At 37.3% G+C, this 19417-nt stretch overlaps 1 protein-coding gene and 1 pseudogene across 6 annotated transcripts in view; one reads left to right on the top strand and one right to left on the bottom strand.

Annotated features, from left to right (window-relative positions):
- Positions 1 to 19204, top strand: part of MLF1 (myeloid leukemia factor 1) — a 56186-nt gene extending 36982 nt beyond the window's left edge. The window contains exons 3-8 of one of the 5 annotated variants that reach the window (XM_008266394.5): positions 5388 to 5432; positions 9609 to 9668; positions 12795 to 12923; positions 14995 to 15154; positions 17101 to 17242; positions 18718 to 19204. In XM_008266394.5, the coding sequence (XP_008264616.2) occupies positions 5388 to 5432; positions 9609 to 9668; positions 12795 to 12923; positions 14995 to 15154; positions 17101 to 17242; positions 18718 to 18823 (642 nt within the window). In that variant the 3' untranslated portion in view covers positions 18824 to 19204. Of the gene's footprint in view, positions 1 to 5387; positions 5433 to 9584; positions 9669 to 12794; positions 12924 to 14994; positions 15155 to 17100; positions 17243 to 18717 lie in introns of all 5 variants that reach the window. The other 4 variants (XM_008266393.5, XM_008266396.5, XM_008266395.5 and 1 more) reach the window with 4 other exon arrangements.
- LOC149127096 (protein Churchill pseudogene) lies at positions 2711 to 3654 on the bottom strand (annotated as a pseudogene). Its single transcript, XR_016232152.1, has 2 exons — positions 3621 to 3654; positions 2711 to 3368 (listed from the first exon to the last, which is right to left on the bottom strand). The product of XR_016232152.1 is annotated as a protein Churchill pseudogene (transcript).
- Positions 19205 to 19417: the final 213 nt, after the last annotated feature.

Below are 19417 nucleotides of genomic sequence, written 5' to 3'. Positions count from 1 at the left end.
AAACATAAAGAACATAAATCATACCAAACCTAGTTAATTGAAAGGAAGCAAAACAAGCAACAACAGAAAACCATGTCCCAACCTGACTTTTCTAATAGTGTTTTTTGACTAGATGGGACAAAAAGAAACTGACTGCAGAAAATGGAAAAGGCTATTGCTGCTAAGTTTAAAACTAGAGTCAAGAACACAGTAGTCTTTTTGAGCATAACTCTCTTCAAGTCTACTTGAACTTCTAATAAAAATTTAAAATGAAGTTTTTTCCTGTTCTTGTAATGTTTTAAAATGAGTGTTTTGCTTAAGGAGTGAGCCAGTGTGCTGAGGCTTTTAAGCATAGTGGATGAAAAATCCTAATTTCATATTAGATGCCTTGATACTTTTTTCTTTATTTTTGGCCAATTTTTGTACACTTGTCATCTTTATCAGCCATATTATGAAGGAAAACAGAGACTTGTGCTAGAAGTAGAGCATTAACTGTGCCATATCTGTGTGTGTATTAATTAGCATTTTCTTCTGCATGTGATTTCTTATATTGCTAAGTCAGTTCATTTTGTAAGGCTTAGTTTTGTTTGACGCTGGATAGTTTAATCTGTGTATTTGTTTCAGGAGGCACCTTACAACTCAAGATATGGTATTTAGACTGAGTCATGATGGCAGAGTCAACCTCAAATCTGTTCTAAATGAGAATTCTGTTGGTCCATCCAACACACTTTGTAGACTACTGTTCTAGATACACAGTATAAGTATGTATTATCTGATATAAAATTTAATATAAACAATGTTTTCTCAACTTACACAGGAAAAAAATTATTGCTGAATGAGAAGACTATATTGATTAATAAATAATTAATACTTAATCTATAATATTTATAATTATAGATGATAGTATCATCTATAATAAATAAGACTATTTTGAGTGGTATACTTTATTTAAAAATCTCATGGAAGGACCAGCATGTGGCATGGTTGGTTAAGCCACTGCCTGCAACACTGACATCTCATGAGTGCCACTAGTTCAAACCCCAGCTGCACAACTTCAGAACCAGCCCCCTGCTAAAGCCACCTGGGAAAGTAGATGGCCCAAGTACCTAGGCCCCTGCCCACCCCTGTGGGAGACCTGGATGGAGTTCCAGGCTCCTGGCTTCAACTTGGCCCAGCCCTGGTCGTTACAACTATTTGAGGTGTAGAACAGCAGATGGAAGTTTGATGTCTCTGTCTGTCCTTCTCTCTCTCCCTGTAACTCCACTTTTCAAATAAATAAATTAAATCTTTAGCAAAAAATTTGTGGAAAATAAATGTAAAAATAAGGTTTTATTGGTGTTCAAAACTTTTGAGGTTCTATAAATAGGTTTTTGCATTTACATGAGCTTTCGAAAGATCCTACATCTTCATGGATTGCAAAATTTCTTGCACCAAGATAAACTTACCTTTTAATAATTTTTTCTTTATTTTTTAAAGTCTACATTTTATTCAGATTTCCCTAATTTCTACCAAATGCCCCTTTTTTTCTGGTACAGAATCCCATCCAGAATACCACATTATCTTTGGTTGTCACATCTCCTTAATGTTCCTCTTTGCTGTGACAGCTGCTCAGACTTTCCTTCTTCTTTGTGATGTTTATAGTTTGGAAGAGTACTGGGCAGGTGTTTTGTAGAATTTTCATCCATTGGGTTGTGTGATACTTTTCCATGAACACACTGGGGTTATGGGTTTGGGGGTGGGGTGCCTCACAGAGATAAAGTGCCATTTTCATTACCAGGGGACATGCTATCAGTATGACCTGTCACTGATGATATCCTCCATCAGCTGGTTGAACTGACAGTTGTCAAGTTTCTCCCTGCCCCCTTCAATATATTATTTGGAAGGAAGTCCCTGTGCACAATAAGATGAGGTATCTTCATAAACATTTGGAGTTCTTCTGCCTGGGAGATTTGCCTATTCTCTCCCATTTGTTTATTTGATAATCTATTTCTATCACTAGGGGCGCATGGATATTTATTATCTACTTTGGATTGTAATCCAATACTACTTTATTTTGTTGCTCAAATTTTTCCAGCACCGATAAACAATTAACTTAAATTCATGATTATGCCACGTCTCATAGATAGCTTTGGAGACTAGTGGCTTCTTCAATGGCTCCTCTCTCTAACATACCACCCATTACTGTCATTTTTTTTAGCACTTTTTTTTTGTGGCACAATATACTCCAAGCCCATCTTTTTTATTTCCTGCTCAAGTCCTAGAATCAGTCTGTCATTCTCAGGAGTTCTGATTCCTTTTATTGCCTAAGATCTAGGCACTGAGTATGTTCCCATTCTAATTATTCTTTGGCCACATAACTGCTGACAAGGATGTTTCATGTTGACTGCCCTGATGAGAACGGGTGTGGGGAGCAACTCGGACTAGACTGTTACTGGAATTAAGACTTATTCTATGCATCTGCTCTCCCACGATATAGCGCTGGGAGAGGAGTAAAAACAGCTTGTACACAGCTGCCTCTCACTAACTTGACAAGCTGCAGGAGCTGCTCCTGATTGGAGGAGAGCAGTGTACTCGGCATGTGGGTAGCAGAGTTGGGATTGGTGGAAGAGGACTATAAAGGAGGAGAGAGACAACATGCACCAGGAACATCTGTCTGAAGGAACACCTGTGCAGCCCCCAAGAGAGCCGGCTGGCGGTGTGCCGCTCCCCCGCGGAAGTGGGGAAAGTGGCAGGGGGAACCGCCCTTCCACGGAGGTGGAAGGGACGGTAGCCAACCCGGGAAGGACCAGCAGTAAACCCGGGGAGGGCCGAGCAGACAAAAGAACAGCGCAGGGTCTTGTGTCGTTCCTCCGTGAAGAGGGGGAGCGACAAACGGGCATTTCAGCAGAAGTGCTCAGCTGTAGAAAATAGGAATCCCTTAAATTACTTTGTCTTGCAAAAACAGGTGAGTCTAAGCATTAAAAAACCCCACAAATTATTTTCATTATAAACTAACTAAGACAAACCAGTATGTTTGCAGTATTATATACCAATCCCACATAGTTACAGAACTGCAGAAGGATCCTTGGAATAACAAAGTCATTTGTTGGGCATTGTCAGAGAGAATATTGATAGTTTCTTCACCTTTGCCACGTAACAGATACTGCATGGTACGCTCCTGAAATTCATCCATGGTACTGAAGATATCCTCATGCCTGGCTATTACATGATGACAATTCTTACACAGATGATCATAGATATTCTCCATCTTCCACTTTCAAGCATAACATCCCACTTCCTACACACTATTCAGCAAGAAAGATCCATCCTCCAGACAAGTGTTACCCGAATGCAATATTTCTTCTGTACACATCAGGACACCAGTAACAGGGAATGTCCTCCACTGCTTCCTACCTTTAGTAATTGTCTACAAATGTATTCTTCTTCTTAGTCTTTTTCTTATTATAATTATCATTTAAACAAGAGGCAAGGCAATAAGGAGACAAACACACACACAGAAAGAGAGGGATGGGGGAGGGAGAGAGAGAACCATTATCTGCTGGTTCACTCCCCAGGTACACTCAAGGGACAGGGTGGAGGCTGAAGCTAGGAGCTGGGAATTCAATCCAGGTCTCCCATGTGAGTGACAGAAACCCAGTTACTTGGGTCATTACTACTGCCTCTCAGAATCTGCATTGTCAGGAAGCTGTAGTTATGAGGTGTAGCTAAGAATTGAACCCACGTATTCTAATGTGAGACATAGGCATTCAAACTAGCATCTTTTTTTTTTTTTAAAGATTGTTTAGTTATTTGAAAGGCAGTGTTCTAGAAAGTGAGAGAGAGAGAGAGAAGTCTTCCATCTTCTGGTTCACTCTCCAGATGGTTATCCGAATAGCCAGAGCTGGGCCAATCCAAAGCCAGAAGCCAGGAGCTTCTTCCGGATATAGGGGCTCAAGCACTTGGGCCATCCTCCATTACTTTCCCAGGTACATTAACAGGGAACCAGATTGGAAGTGGAGCAGCTGAGACTCAAACTGGCACCCATATGGGATGGTGGTGACAAAGGTAGTGGCTTTACCCGCTATGCCTAGTGCCAGCCCCCCAAATTAGCATCTTAACTACTAAACTGAAAACCCACTTTGTCACTCCCCCATTCGCGGAGGAACGACACCGGACCCTGCGCTGTTCTTTTTGCCCGGCCCTTTCCCGGGTTTGCTGCGTTCCTCCACTTGCGGAGGAACAACGCTGTCCCAGGTTAGCTGCCAGCACCCCCTCCCCCCGCCCCTGCGGAGGAGTGGCACACCGCCGGCCGGCTCTCTCAGGGGCTGCTCAGATGTTCCTCAGATGTTCCTAGTGCATGCTGGCTCTCTCCTCCTTTATAGTCCTCTTCCACCAATCCGTGCTCTGCTGCCCACATGCTGAGCACGCTGTCCTCCTCCAATCAGGAGCAGGATCAGCTCCTGCAGCTTATCAGTCAAATTGGCAAGGCAGCTGTGTAGAAGCTGTTTGCTCTCTCAGCGCCATATTGTGGGAGATCAGATGCATAGAATTAGTCCTAGTTCCAGTAATTCAGTCTAGTCTCAGTTGCTCCCCATACCACTTCTCTATGAACTTTTTGAAGTACCCTTGTGTGTGTGTGTATATATATATATATATATACTTTTGACTCAGAAATTCAAATTGTATTTTCAATGTTTCAAACTTCTAAGTAGTGAAAGTTAAATTTGTATACATCTAAATATTTATTCATCTGTACTTGTTGAGGAATATAATATATTACACATTAATTTTGATTATTTCATCTATTATACTTAGCATTATTTTTCCTTAGGAAGACTCTAAATGTGTTGAAATCTCTGTATATGACCCTTTCTGAAGCCTGTATTAATTTCTTATTCCATGAACTGGTCGTTAGGAGCTATTAAAATTTTGTCTGGTATCTCTACTAATCTTTGGGAATTTTATTAATGTAGATTAAAAATGTTTAATTGTTTACAGGCAAGAGTAACCAATCTTTTAAAAATATGGATAGTTGAGCAAAGGAAAGATGATTTATTCATTGTGCCTTATGTTTTAATTGATTTGGGGATGAATTTGCATTTCCTTTGATAAATGTTTATCTTAATCCATGGCAAATACTTTTCCTTTCAACTGCTTTTAATAAATATTAGAGTAGTCATATTTTCAAGTGATATAAGGCCTCCCTATTTGCCTGCCAGGCTCCTGTCAGGCTCTACGTTGAATAATAAGCAGATAATTTTAAAAATATATATTGAGTCAGTTTTGACTGAAAGATTCTTGAATTTTGGTTGCCCTGAGCTGTGTGGTTATGCAGTACATTCCTTTGTTCTTTTTCTGTGGAGTGTTTCTTTTTCAGGATTATTATATAATAAATATATTACAAAATTAATTGGATATTATTTTTCTAGGCAATGAGTTGTTCTCTTCTGCCATTCAGCAGGTTTTGTGGTATGGTTCGTATCATGAGACAAAACCATTTTCTGAAAAATATTTATTTGTCATTAACTCAAGCAGACTGAATTGGCATGCAGCTCACTAACTTTCATAATGGCTTTTTGGTATTTGTACTGAACACATTTTTCATGTATTAAATTTATCTTAGAGTTTTAAAATGTGTTTTCTGAAGTAAATCACATCAACATAAATAAATCTGTCTTCAAAAATAGAAAATATATTTTAATAAATTAATATTTGCTTGATTTACAAAAGGGATCCCCATAGTTGTATTTGAATATTTGGGACTTCCTCATGCTTATGATGACTTTCCAAAAGCAGAAAGAGCTCCAAACTGTAGATGGACAGGCTCAACAGCTGGTGGTCAGATTGACTGCCCTTCTCTGTTTTTTGCCAGTGTGCCTGTGCTTCATTTCCATGACCATATACAAGTATGGCTACTGCAATCTGCATTTCTCCCACTCCTGGTTTTTTGGACTTTGATTTTGTGTCTGTGATACCAGTTTTCAAAACACCAACAGCATCCTGGGTAGCAGAGAATAACATGAACTATTTGTTATCTACACTATAACTTTGTTATACTATAGCACAACATTTGTTATCTGCACTGTCATGAATTTTCTTTGTGTGATAGATTTGAACCATTTGTCCCTCTAAGTTTGACATATTAAGATACTTCAAAAATTTATGGAAGGAGGCCGGCGCCACGGCTCAACAGGCTAATCCTCCACCTTGTGGCGCCGGCACACCGGGTTCTAGTCCCAGTTGGGGCACCAGATTCTGTCCCGGTTGCCCCTCTTCCAGGCCAGCTCTCTGCTGTGGCCAGGGAGTGCAGTGGAGGATGGTCCAAGTGCTTGGGCCCTGCACCCCATGGGAGACCAGGATAAGTACCTGGCTCCTGCCTTCGGATCAGCGCGGTGCGCCGGCTGCAGCGCGCCAGCCATGGTGGCCATTGGAGGGTGAACCAACGGCAAAGGAAGACCTTTCTCTCTGTCTCTCTTTGTCTCTGTCCACTCTGCCTGTCAAAACAAAAATTTTTATGGAAGGAAGGAATTAAAAGATAATGCACATTTTCCATGAACTTTCTGAAGATCCTCTTGAGTAACATTTATTCTTCCTGACCACTTTTTAGTGGAACAAATCATGAAAACAGTTATATCAAACATTTATCAATAAAATGGTCAGGAAGTTCAGTATGCTGTCAAAGCACAGTTAGGAAAAAAGCATTTAATCTAGACCTTGGAGGTGGGGTTGGATGGGGGTCAATCAGAGAAGACTTCCTGAACCTTAAGGATTAGTAGGACTCAGCCAAGAAAAACAGGTGAAACTAAGTGTGAACAACACGGAGGAAACAGCTTGTAGAAAGCCCTGCAGGCTACGTGCTAAAAGATGTTTAGGATCACTTGGCCCTAGAGTTTGAGTTGAACAATATAAATAAGGATGAAGAGGTAACCAGATTTCCTCCGGCCTTCCCAAGGAGTGTGGACATTGTCTTAAGAGCAGGAAAGGCTCTTTGGAATTTAATCAAAGGGTTCTGAGTCAGATTCTCATATTAAAAAGATCATTGTGGCTGCAGGGGAGAGAAAGATTATGGGGGCTCAGTGGAGGTAGGGAGGCCAGGAGGCTGTTGAAACGTTCTGCATAAATTATTAGTAATGACTTTTGCTTGATAAGGCCATGGTGATAAGGAAAATTAGCTCATTTGAGAGTTAAAGAGGTAAGTGGACAGAACTTGGAGGCAGGTCAGGTTGAAGGAGCAGTCATTAGGGGGATGATAAGTACATTGCCTGCTTTCCTAGCATGAGGAAACAGCTAGAAGGGAATGCTGCTAAACTAAGGAACAGAGCATTGATTCCCTGCAGATTTGAGAGCTGAGTTGTTCAGAAGGATCATTTCAGTTTTGGATGTTGTATATTGTGAGTGTCTGTGGATTGTCCAGGTAGAATTATCTGGTAAACAGTTGAATATATAGACTTGATCAGAGTAAGAAATAATTTGTTCATTCTTTTAGCAAATATTTCCTGAGCTCTTCTGTGTGCTGGAATTATTTTTTAAGTATTAAAGGTATAGCAGTAAACAAACAAACAAACAAAACACAACAACCCAAGAAGATAGCCCTGTCCTCACAGATGAATTTTACAAAGTGGACAGACAATAAACATGAAAATAATATCAGATAGCCATAGTACACAGAATGTGATGAAACAGGATGATAATCTAGAGGCAGGTAGGAAGTAAGATCAGATAGGTGGCTAGGGATGCTTTCTAAGGAAGTGATCAGTGATAAAAAGGAAATAACTGCTAAAAGTCAAGAGAAAACATTCAAGGAGAGAGGAGCATGTGTTCTGAAGTCCCAGTGGCCTTAAGGACCCACTGAAATCTTAATTCCAGTTTGTACCCCATGTTTTTGTCACCCAAGGCTATTGGGCCACCCTAGAGTGAGTATAACACAACATCTTTTGTTAACTATTTTGAGAGTGAATGGAAAAAACAAAATACACTCAAACTCATCTCTTCCTCCTTTTCTCCTTTGGGCTGTTTCATCTCTTGTGAATTATATATCTTATGCAGTCTGTGATTCTCAACCTGGTACTGAAACAAAGTATTCAGAATATTTCCTCAATTGTGTTGAATTAATGCAGATTAACTTTATTTCAGCCCTTTGTGTTTCCAAATGTGTATTAGTACCTCCTTAAATGTGCCTCTTGTTTCCCACCATGTTAAGTTCAGATCCTAAAGTGTTCTGATCTATTTCCCCGTACTATTAGCAGTAAAAACCCAATGGAAGACAGAGATACAAACAGACCTTTGATAATTCTTTATTTAAGGCCCAGCTCGGCACTTGGCAAGAATCTCCAGTAGGAATGAAGCACTAGCGTTAAACCTCACAGCACTTTATAGGATTCAAAAGATTCCTCCTGCTTGAGGAGCTCCTTGAAAAAGCAATTCCTGTTTCATAGTAGTAAACCCTGCATTAGGCAACACACTAGAATGTGTGCTCCACTTTGGCTTTCTGGTGAATGTTCCAGTGATAAAACCTAAAATCAATAACTGGTAGATTTTTCTAAAATGGTTTCTTAGCCTCAGCACTACTAACATTTAGAGTCAGATAATTCTTTGCTCTGGGAGGCTGTCTGATGCAATTAACCATGTTTAGCAGCCTCCCTGGACTCCCTGCTCAGTGGTCCTAGTGCTCCACAACTGGGACAACTGAAAATGAGTATAATTATTACCCAACGTCTCATGGGGCCAGAGTCGATCTTGATAGAGAAAACACTGTTCTAGAGGAATTCTTAGGTGTCCTTGTGAAGGAGCAGACCTCATGTTTCAAAGGTATGCCCTTCTGCTCCTTCAGTAGGCAGCAGATTGAGGGCCTGTCAGTAGAATGAGTTGCCTCTGTCATAACCTGGACCCTGAAATGATGACAGGAGAACCAGTCACTAGAACAAAGGTGAGGAACCTGTTTTCTCTCAAGGACCATTTGGGTATTTAAAACATCATTCACAGGCCATACAAAATTTTCAACTTAAGAATTAGCCTGCTAAAATTATTGGATTTCCAGTCCTGCCTTGTGGTTGCCTTGGCAGGGCCAGAGCAAATGGTTTCCTAGGCCAGATGTTCCCCACCTCTCCATAGAAAGACAGCTACCATTAGCCATGTGATATTGGTGGAGGTAATACTAGCATCTTACACTCAAATTTTATTTGTTTGCATGATGGGGAATTGAGAGGGAAGAAGGAAATATTTGAAGACTATCCTATTCTAGAGTTGGTCCAGCCAAGAATACCACTCATCATTTAATATCAGCCAAAGTATGTTTTAAGAAAACTGACAAATGATATACAAATGTATATTTATATGTACATGCATGTATATGTATATATTTAAATAGAGCTATAAGTATGTATTTATAGTGTTACAACCCTAATAATTTTTATGTTTACTGTTGTGAGATTTTGCATTTGCTTCAAATTTTTTCTGTATCAGATTGCTCTCATTATATAGTCCTTAATTTATTTTTGCCTGGTTGATTTTTTGCATGAAATGCCAGTGAATGAATTGGGGCAAAATTTTCAGCTGTTTTGGAAAAACTGATTTGCTTCTTTTGTGTTGTACTTGTAGTTAATAATATACTTCCTAATATCCTGTAGCATACAGATGTCAACCCTTTTCAGGCAATGGACCGAATGATGTTAAATATGAGAAACAGTATGCAGGAATTACAAAGAAACTTTGTAAGTACTAAAAATAAAGTGGTGAGAACTTTGATTTCAGTTACTGGTACCCAGTGTTATAGTGGCTTTCAAACATTTTTAACCACAGTTGATAATGCTAAAAAAATACATCATACAAATTGACTCATGCACAATACTTGTATACTTAACACATATACCTGAAACAAAAGTTTCATGAGAAAATTATTATACTATTTATAGTATATGTTAATTTTTAAATTTTATTTCATGTTATAAAAATCCTGGTCATTGGGCAGGTTAAGCTGCTACATTTGGGATGCCAACATCCCATATCAGAGTGCAAGTTGGAGTCCTGGCTAGTCTGCTTCTGATCCAGCTTCCTGCTAATGTGCCTAGCAAGGCAACAGCTGATGGCCCAAGTACTTGAATCCCTTCCACCCACATGGGAGACCCAGGTGGAGTTCCTGGCTTCTGACTTCAGCCCGGCCCAAACCCAGCTGTTACAGGAATTTGAGGAGTGAACCAGCAGCTGGAAGATTCTCTCTCTCTCTTTCTTTCTGTGTGTGTGTGTGTGTGTCTTTGTTTCTCCTTCTCTCTCTGTCATTCTGCCTTTCAAATAAATAAATTGATAAGTCTTTTAAAAAATATCCTGGTCATATTCCACTAAATTGATTTCACAACCTAAAGTTTAAAAAAATGACAGTAGTTAATTTTCAAAATAAAATTTTAAAAAAACTCAACATCAAAAACCTTTTTTTCTGCTGGAAGTCATTCTTGCAAATTAAGACTTTATATAAATAAATCTGCATATTTCCATGTTTATAACCATAAAAGGATTTATAGCATCTAATAAATTAAGTTTTAGTATTAAGAAAAACTGAGGGCTGGCACCACGGCTCAATAGGCTAATCCTCCGCCTGCAGCGCCAACACACCTGATTCTAGTCCCGGTTGGGGCGCCGGATTCTGTCCCAATTGCTCCTCTTCCAGTTCAGCTCTCTGCTGTGGCCCAGGAGGGCAGTGGAGGATGGCCCAAGTGCTTGGGCCCTGCACCCACATGGGAGACCAGGAGGAAGCACCCGGCTCCTGGCTTTCAATTGGTGCAGCGCTGGCCGTAGCGGCCATTAGGGGAGTGAACCAACAGAAGGAAGACCTCTCTCTCTGTCGCTCTCTCACTGTCTATAATTCTACCTGTCAAATAAAAAAAAAAGAAAAAAAGGAAAAAAGGAAAAACTGAAAATAAAAATCTCAGTACTGATGTTTAGATACCAGATTAGAGCTATATAGTCAAACTGCTGTAAACTAATACTAATATTTTTACTTTTCTACTTACAATAGTTACATCAAAAACAATAACTTGATTTGACCTGAAGAAGACCAATATAATTCTAATCATCCAGTTTATATTTTCTGTGTCATCTAAGAATGCCCAAATCTAGGACTTTATTATTAATAATTTTTTTATTATTTTATTTTTTAACTTTTATTTAATGAATATAAATTTCCAAAGTACAGCTTATGGATTACAATGGCTTCCCCCCCCATAACTTCCCTCCCACCCGCAACCTTTCCCTTTCCCGCTCCCTCTCCCATTCCATTCACATCAAGATTCATTTTCAATTCTCTTTATATACAGAAGATCAGTTTAGCATATATTAAGTAAAGATTTCAACAGTTTGCACCCACATAAAAACACAAAGTGAACAATACTGTTTGAGTATTCGTTATAGCATTAAATCACAATGTACAGCACATTAAGGACAGAGATCCTACATGAGGAGTAAGTGCACAGTAACTCCTGGTGTTGACTTAACAAATTGACACTCTTGTTTATGGCATCAGTAATCACCCTAGGCTCTTGTCATGAGCTGCCAAGGCTATGGAAGCCTTTTGAGTTCACCGACTCTGATCATATTTAGACAAGGTCGTAGTCAGAGTGGAAGTTCTTTCCTCCCTTCAGAGAAAGGTACCTCCTTCTTTGATGACCTGTTCTTTCCACTGGGATCTCACTCACAGAGATCTTTCATTTAGGTCATTTTTTTTTTTTTTTTTTTTTTTTTTTGCCAGAGTGTCTTGGCTTTCCATGCCTGAAATACTCTCATGGGCTTTTCAGCCAGATCTGCATGCCTTAAGGGCTGATTCTGAGGCCAGAGTGCTGTTTAGGACATCTGCCATTCTATGAGTCTGCTGTGCATCCCACTTCCCATGTTGGATCGTTCTCTCCCTTTTTTATTCTATCAGTTAGTGTTTTCAGACACTAGTCTTGTTTATGTGATCCCTTTGGCTCTTAGTCCTATTATGATGATGAATTGTGAACAGAAATTGATCACTGGGACTAGTGAGATGGCATTGGTACATGCCACCTTGATGGGATTGAATTGGAATCCCCTGGTATGTTTCTAACTCTACCATCCCAAAGGGACAAATATTATATGTCCTCCCTGATCGGTGACAACTAACTGAGCACCAAAAAGGAAACCTGTTAAAGTGAAATGAACACTATGAGAAACGGTGACTTGATCGGCCCTTGTCCTGACTGTTGATGAACAACTTAATACGTTATCCCTCTTAGTATTTTTTTTTGTTTGTTCTACTTAATACTTTTGGTTGAATACTGTAATCAATACACAGTTATTCTTAAGTGTTGCAACTTAACTGAAAAGTGATCGCTGTTAAATATAAGAGTGGGAATGAGAGAGGGAAGAGATATGCAATTTGGGACATGCTCAAGCTGACTTGCCCCAAACGATAGAGTTAGAAACATACCAAGGGATTCCAATTCAATATTAGTAATTTTAATAATAGAGCAATCCAATATTCACTGGAGATACGAAACTTGTTGGCATGTAGCCAGATGACTTACACTCAGGGGTCAACCACTGATTGTAGAAGTATCACAGGTTTCAGGGCATAGTATGTTTATTTAAATCTAAGCCACAAAGACTTACAGATCTCTGAGTGAAGCACTTATTATTCCTTACAAAGAGAATGGGAATTGGTACCTAAATGGAAGAAGATTAGAGCTATGTGCCATTTGGATACACCATATTGGTAGTGTGGTATCCATAGTAGAATTTATAGCTAGCTTTGTTACTTATTTGAACCATCTGGTATAACCCTTTATATTTGACTAGATTCCAAATTTACAATTTCTGTTTACCTCTAGGGTAATCTTTCAATGGATCCACATGGACATTCATTCTGTTCTTCTTCGGTGATGACTTATTCCAAAGTAGGGGATGAACCACCAAAAGTTTTCCAGGCCTCAACCCAAACCCGCAGGGCTCCAGGAGGAGTAAGTATTTTCTAAGTATTCTTTAAGGTTCATAAAGTTGTGTGATGATAAATTGTCTATGTGAAATTTTAATTATTAAAATTTGATCTGGTTCAAGCTGAGGGGGGAGAGAGGAAGAGGCAACTGTAAGGCAGTCATCACTGTGAAAGCCATTAAAACTTAATTTTTGTCCCCTCCACCATGAGGGTGCCGTTTTTCATGTAGACACCTCTTGATGTTAATTGCCTTTCTACGTTTACAGGGTAAATAGACACTAAAAGAATCCTTTGTTTTTTGAAATGTCTTTAGTTTATACTTGAAGGTTTTTTTAAATTCATGAAATACATACCTCAAGTGTATAAAAAGAATAGAGAAAATAATGAGATATAATGAATACCCACATTCCTACTACCCCATTTAATCAAATTATAATAATATCCTCTGTTTGCCTCAAGTTATCTCCTGTTGTTTCCTTTTAATCAAAAATATTCCAGATACTGTTAAAGTTTCTAGTGCACTCCTCCAAGTCCTTTTCCCTTTCTCACTCCCTATTTTCTGTGTCTGTAGTTCATCATCCTCACGTCATGTCTGCTTTACAATTTTATTTCTTTATATATACATCATAAAAATACAGTTGGTTATTTTGTATTTTTTTAGGATGTATTTATTTATTTGAAAGGCAGAGACTTATTTACAGAAAACAGGAGACACAGGGAGTGAGGGAGGGAGGGATGGGGGAGAGACAGAGAGAGAGAGAGAGAGAGAATCAATTTTCCACTATTGATTCACTCCTCAAATGGCTGCAGTGGCCAGAGCCAGGCCAGTCTAAAGCCAGGAGCCAGAAGCTTCTTCTGGGTCTCCCACATGGGTGGCAGGGCCCCACATACTTGGGCCATCTTCCACTGCTTTCCCAAGTGCATTAGCAGGGAGCTAGGTTGGAAGTGGAGCCGCCTGGACTCAAGCCAGTACTTGAACTAGCACTCATATGTGATGCTGGCATCACTGGCAGCAGCTTTACTCACTTCACCACAATGCCAACCACAGGTGTTTAGATATTATAAAAAGGTATCATATGGCATGTGTCTTCTGAAACTTGCCTTTGCTCCATAACATGCTTCAGAGATTATTCAAGTTGATACTTGAAACCCTGGTTTCTTTGTTTTAACTTCTGTACTGGTATCCAAAATATGAATATTTCACAAATTTTTTTGCCCATTTTTCTATTGATAGATATTTGAGTCTGATTTCTCACCAATTCATCCTTATGCAGATTAGTCTAGAAAAGAGTCTAGGAATGATACCACTGGTTAAAGGGTATGTGTACCTTCATCTTTACCTAGAAATTGCCCAATTATTATCCCACAGTGATTAAAACTGTTGGCTTCCACAGATCCTGTTGTATGAGAGTTCCCATTTCTCTACTTTGTTGTTAGTACTTATAATAAAATTTTAGGTTTATCAGATTGAGTGTGAAGTAGTTCATTTTTTAGTTCTTATATATAAACATGGACTTTTTAATGATGCTTTTACTGCAGATCAGCTAATTCAGCATGGATATTTTAAGTTGCTAAAAGTAACAAAGTCTTAAATATAAACAACATAACTATAGCTATCCTATAGCAAATAGTGTTAATAATATTTGGCTGTTATACATACTTTAATAACACTTTCATAGAGTTGATAGAAGTTGATGATGAGACTCAATCCTGTCAACATGACTTGGAATTAGCTGCTCTTACTCATAGGGATGCTAGCGCAAACTTGCACCTATTACATTTTCAGAGACAGTGTTAAACGCGGTGAGTTTACATAGTAAGTTCTTTGTCTTAATTATTTGATTACAATTTAGAGAAAAGTTAAAATTGTATTGGTTCTATCTGCCCTGGACATTCTCATTTTTAACAGTTCAGGAAACAGCAGACCTATTATCACAATTTTACTGCAAGTTGATAGTGGAACTATGCCCATTATCTTTATAGCAGTAGATTTATGGTCTTCTTTAAGAGGTGAACAGGTCCTGTGGAATTTAGAATTATATTTCTTCCATATATATTTAAATAATAACTAAATCATTTTTATTTTCTTTTTACAGATAAAGGAAACCAGAAGAGCAATGAGAGATTCTGACAGTGGACTAGAAAAAATGGCTGTTGGACACCATATCCATGACCGAGCTCATGTCATTAAAAAGTCAAAGAACAACAAGACTGGAGATGAAGAGGTCAACCAAGAATTCATAAATATGAACGAAAGTAAGTTAATAGTGTTCTTTCTTGTAAAGGTAAAAAAGCAACTACTTGTAAAGTTGATTCATATTTTTGCAGAAACATTTCATAAGATGTAGTTTATAAATAAATAAAAATGTGTTGGGAATACCTTTTAGAGTAATAAAATTGAGATTTCATCAATTCATTGCAAATCTGTTTTTCACAGTGACTTTTTATAGTGTAAGATATTTATTTTTCTTGTTTTATAATTGGGAAACAATCTTGAATTATTATTTAGTAATACTGTGAATAGACAAAATGAGTTTGTAAATATTTTTTCTGATTTTCAAGGAAGTACTTTTGAAAAGTATAAAGAAGAAAATAAAAATCATCCATAATCCCAACCCAAAGTGACAGCAGTAATGTGTTAGTGTTTTGTTTCTAATGGGTTCATGTATAGATAAACACACATACCTTTATCAAATTAACATGTTACTATCTATGTGGTTTGCATTGTGCTTATTTTAACTTACCTTTTTAATTATAAACAGCTGCCTATTATGATGTTATTTTTCAAAAACATTCTAGATGGCTATGTGAAAGTTTTATCATGAGGGGCAGGCATTTGAAACAGTAGTTAAAATGTCATTTGTGATGCCCTTAATTCTATATCAGAGTGCATGGGCTGCAGTCCTGGCTCCACTTTGGATTATACCTTTCTGTTAATACATACCCTGGGAGGTAGGTAGTAGGTACTACCAAGTACTTGATTACCTGCTCCCCATGTGGGAGACCCAGATTGGGTTCTCAACTCCTAGCTTCTGCCTGGCCCAGCCCTAGCTGTTATGGGCATTTGGGGAGTGAACCAGAGGATGGAAGATCGATCCCCCTCCCATCTTTCAAAAAATTAAGATTAATTTTTAAAAATAAAAATAAAAGTTTTACCATGTTTATGCCATAATTTATTTAAGCCATTCTGTATTTGGGGGCACTTAGGTTTCTATATATATAAGATTTTAATTTCTTGTATGTTATTTAGAGTATATAGATTTCATATTAATTTTTCAATACATTTAAGTCTTTCTGATATTCTAATCTCTTAGATTATACTGAAATATATTAACAGATTTAAGCAACAAATTAAATCAATTTGTATTAATTTTATGTTAATAAATATTAATAATTAAGTTTTTGTGTTTAAAATAAATTTAATTATTAGTGGAATTCTATTAAAATATTGTTATCAATTTCCTGTTTTCAGAAAGCATTTTCAATAATGTTTTATCATAGTAAAGGATTTATTATTTTAGAAAAATTCTATTAAGATTGAACTTTGATAAAATTATTCTTTAGCGATAAGGTAGAAGTCACAATATCATGACATTAATTATATAATCTTTGTAATTTTATCATATCTAAATATATACTTGAGTACTTCACAGTAATTAACATGGAAAAAATTTTAATGAAGAACTATATTATTATAAAGGCAATCTAAAAAACAAGCACCGTTATCTATTATTGCTGATTTGGAAGTTAGATTGCCTACTTTGTGACAATGTAAATTGACAGTTGAGTAACCGTTATTAGGAAAGCTTGTGAGGTCAAGTTATAAAGGGAGATGGTGAGGTGAGTATGAGTACTAGCCATAGGAGTGTCCAAGTATACAAGCACAGCTTTGTCTCTATGAGGTGACCTGAGGAAAGATTATCTGTCAGCGTAAACTAGGTCACCTGGTCCATTGGGTAGAATAATGTGATATCCAGGCAAGTGAATGGAAAAAAAGCAGACCATTAATAGAAATAGGAGTGGAATAAACAGGAAAACAGTTAGTACCCCAATCAAAGATTTTTGTATTTGAAGCAGCTTTCTGCATCTATGTTGAACTTAGGCTGATGAAAAACACAGGTTAGCATGAAGTGTATGGGAAGCAAGGCTTTCTGAAATCGATACCTCAATACTCATTCTTTGTATTTTAATATTTATTGTAGGTGATGCTCATGCTTTTGATGATGAGTGGCAAACTGAGATTTTGAAGTACAAACCCGGGGGACGATGGCGCAATGTTGAAAATGCTAAAATGCGCAGTGTTGGTCATGAGAAGAATCCAGGATCCCTAGAACTTAAAAGAAGGTATATATTATTTCTATACTAGTTTTTCTAAGAATTAGACTAAAATGTACAAAATATCTCTTATCAGGAATTTTTGATGAGCATACAAGTTGTAATGGTAATACATTTTTCTTAGATGTAAAGGTTTTACTTAAATTTGAGTATTCCACACAAATTTAAATTTTCATCTAAAAAGCTTTAGGTTTGTATGGTGAGTAATACACTTGAAAATTATGCTTCAAATGATAGTGACCAAAATCCTCCTAAGGAAAACTGATAGACTATAACCCAGTTATTCTTGTGAACCAGATTCTAATGTGGATATAGGTAGTCATACGTTTCACACCAGGAAAAGTTACTTATGTCTAGAGATAGGAAAAAGGGACAGGGCCTGTATTTAGAATACTTAACTGCCATATCAAGTCAAACTTCAGCATTTAGTGGTAAATGAATTTTTAGACACTTGTATAATATGAATAGGTAACAGTCCATACAACACTGCATTTCATGTATATTAGATATTTTGTAACAGTTTTGCAAAAGCTTTAGCGTCCTTTTGGACTAGCTGTGAAAATTAAATGTGCTGAAACCACATAGTAGAGATTGCAGGCATTTTTATACATACAGAACATAATCTAGAGGTATAATTTAATTTGGTTCTCTTGTGAAAAATTGACAAAAAAAGTTAATTCCTATTGAAATTACATTTGAGAGAGAGAGAAAGAGAAGAAAGAGAGGCCTTCCCCCCAGGCCTTAAAACAGAAATCTGTTCTAGGCGATAAGGAAGTGGAGGATTGCTGCAGGAGCTGGAGGCTTCACAGACCCAGCGGTGGACAAGTGGGTATCCGTTAAATCAGAAGCCTCGTCTAGAATTTCATGTGCTAGCATCTTTTCTTTTTAAAATACTTGTTAGGAACTTAGAAATCTAGTATTTCTTATTGAATGGCTGGAAAAGTTGTTCCCATATTAGTTTTAGTTAATATTTGGCTCACTTGGAAAAATATGTTGGTTAAAAACTAGAAAGTGCTAAATTTGAATATGAAATCCACTCTTAGTAAGAGAAAGCATACTCTTTAGGGATGACTTCCAAATTGATGGCCCTAACAGTGGTGTTTTTCCTCTTAACCAATCTGTGCAACAGCATTTTCTGAAATGGTTTTCTGCAGCGATGTATTATTCTGCCCAATACAGTAACCATCAGCCACAGGTGGCTATGGAATCACACTTCAAATGTGGCTGTTACAGCTGAGTACTGAATTAAATAATTTTGAACAAAATAAATAAAAATATGGCTCATGGCTACCATATATAACAGCATGGTTTAAACTCTACTTAAAACTGTCTCAGATAGCTATTGCTATCTTAAATGTTCAGCAGTAGTCTGCCTTCTGTTTTTAAAACTCTTCATCAATTACATGCTTTTTCATGTGTTTGTATTGACTTATAAATCATTAACCGTTTTTAAAATGATATTATTGTTCCTATATATTTCTCAGGGAGAAATCTAATCAAAGTCCAGCCATTGAAAGTGGAAGAAGATCAAACATTTTTGTGGACAAACTCAACATCAAAGGATCACCTCTGAAAACCCACAAAAAATAAATTACCATGCATTTGATTCATTTAGTTTTCATTGTTTTAACTGAGAAAGTAATGGTGCTGGGTAATATATGTAAGACCAATCTCTGTTGTTAGATCAGTTCTATACTTTGCAACTTTCTTCTGGTATCTGAATGTTCTTGGAAATTCTAGCTTTATGTTGTTCCTACTCTAGGAATAAAAGTTGATTTTGAACAAAGTGAATAAATTGTGAAACATTCTGTAAAACTCTACTTTAAAACACTGATTTTTAAAGCTAAAATGTTGGTTTTGCTTCCCCAATTTTATATTAGCTATGTATTCTTTTATATTTATCAAGATCAATTGTAGAGCTACTTGTATAATTTACAATTAGTTATAATAAAGCAAAATGTTAAAACAGTATCAGTTTTCACCCACCCTAGATGTTTTGAATAATTTATCTCAAATTTTATGATGTAATATATAGAACAGCTAGCTTAAAGCTCTAAAAATAATAAAGCAAAAACTACCCTACTACTATTTGGTGAGAAATTTTATTTTAAAGAATTTATTTATTTATTTGAAAGGCAAAGTTACAGAGAGGCAGAAGCAGAGAGAGAGAGAGAGAGAGATCCT

This window comes from Oryctolagus cuniculus, chromosome 4 (assembly GCF_051225735.1).
Source record: "Oryctolagus cuniculus isolate XC-2025 breed Fujian yellow rabbit chromosome 4, ASM5122573v1, whole genome shotgun sequence".
Classification (NCBI taxonomy): domain Eukaryota; kingdom Metazoa; phylum Chordata; class Mammalia; order Lagomorpha; family Leporidae; genus Oryctolagus; species Oryctolagus cuniculus.
This window is presented reverse-complemented; position numbering and strand designations above follow the sequence as displayed.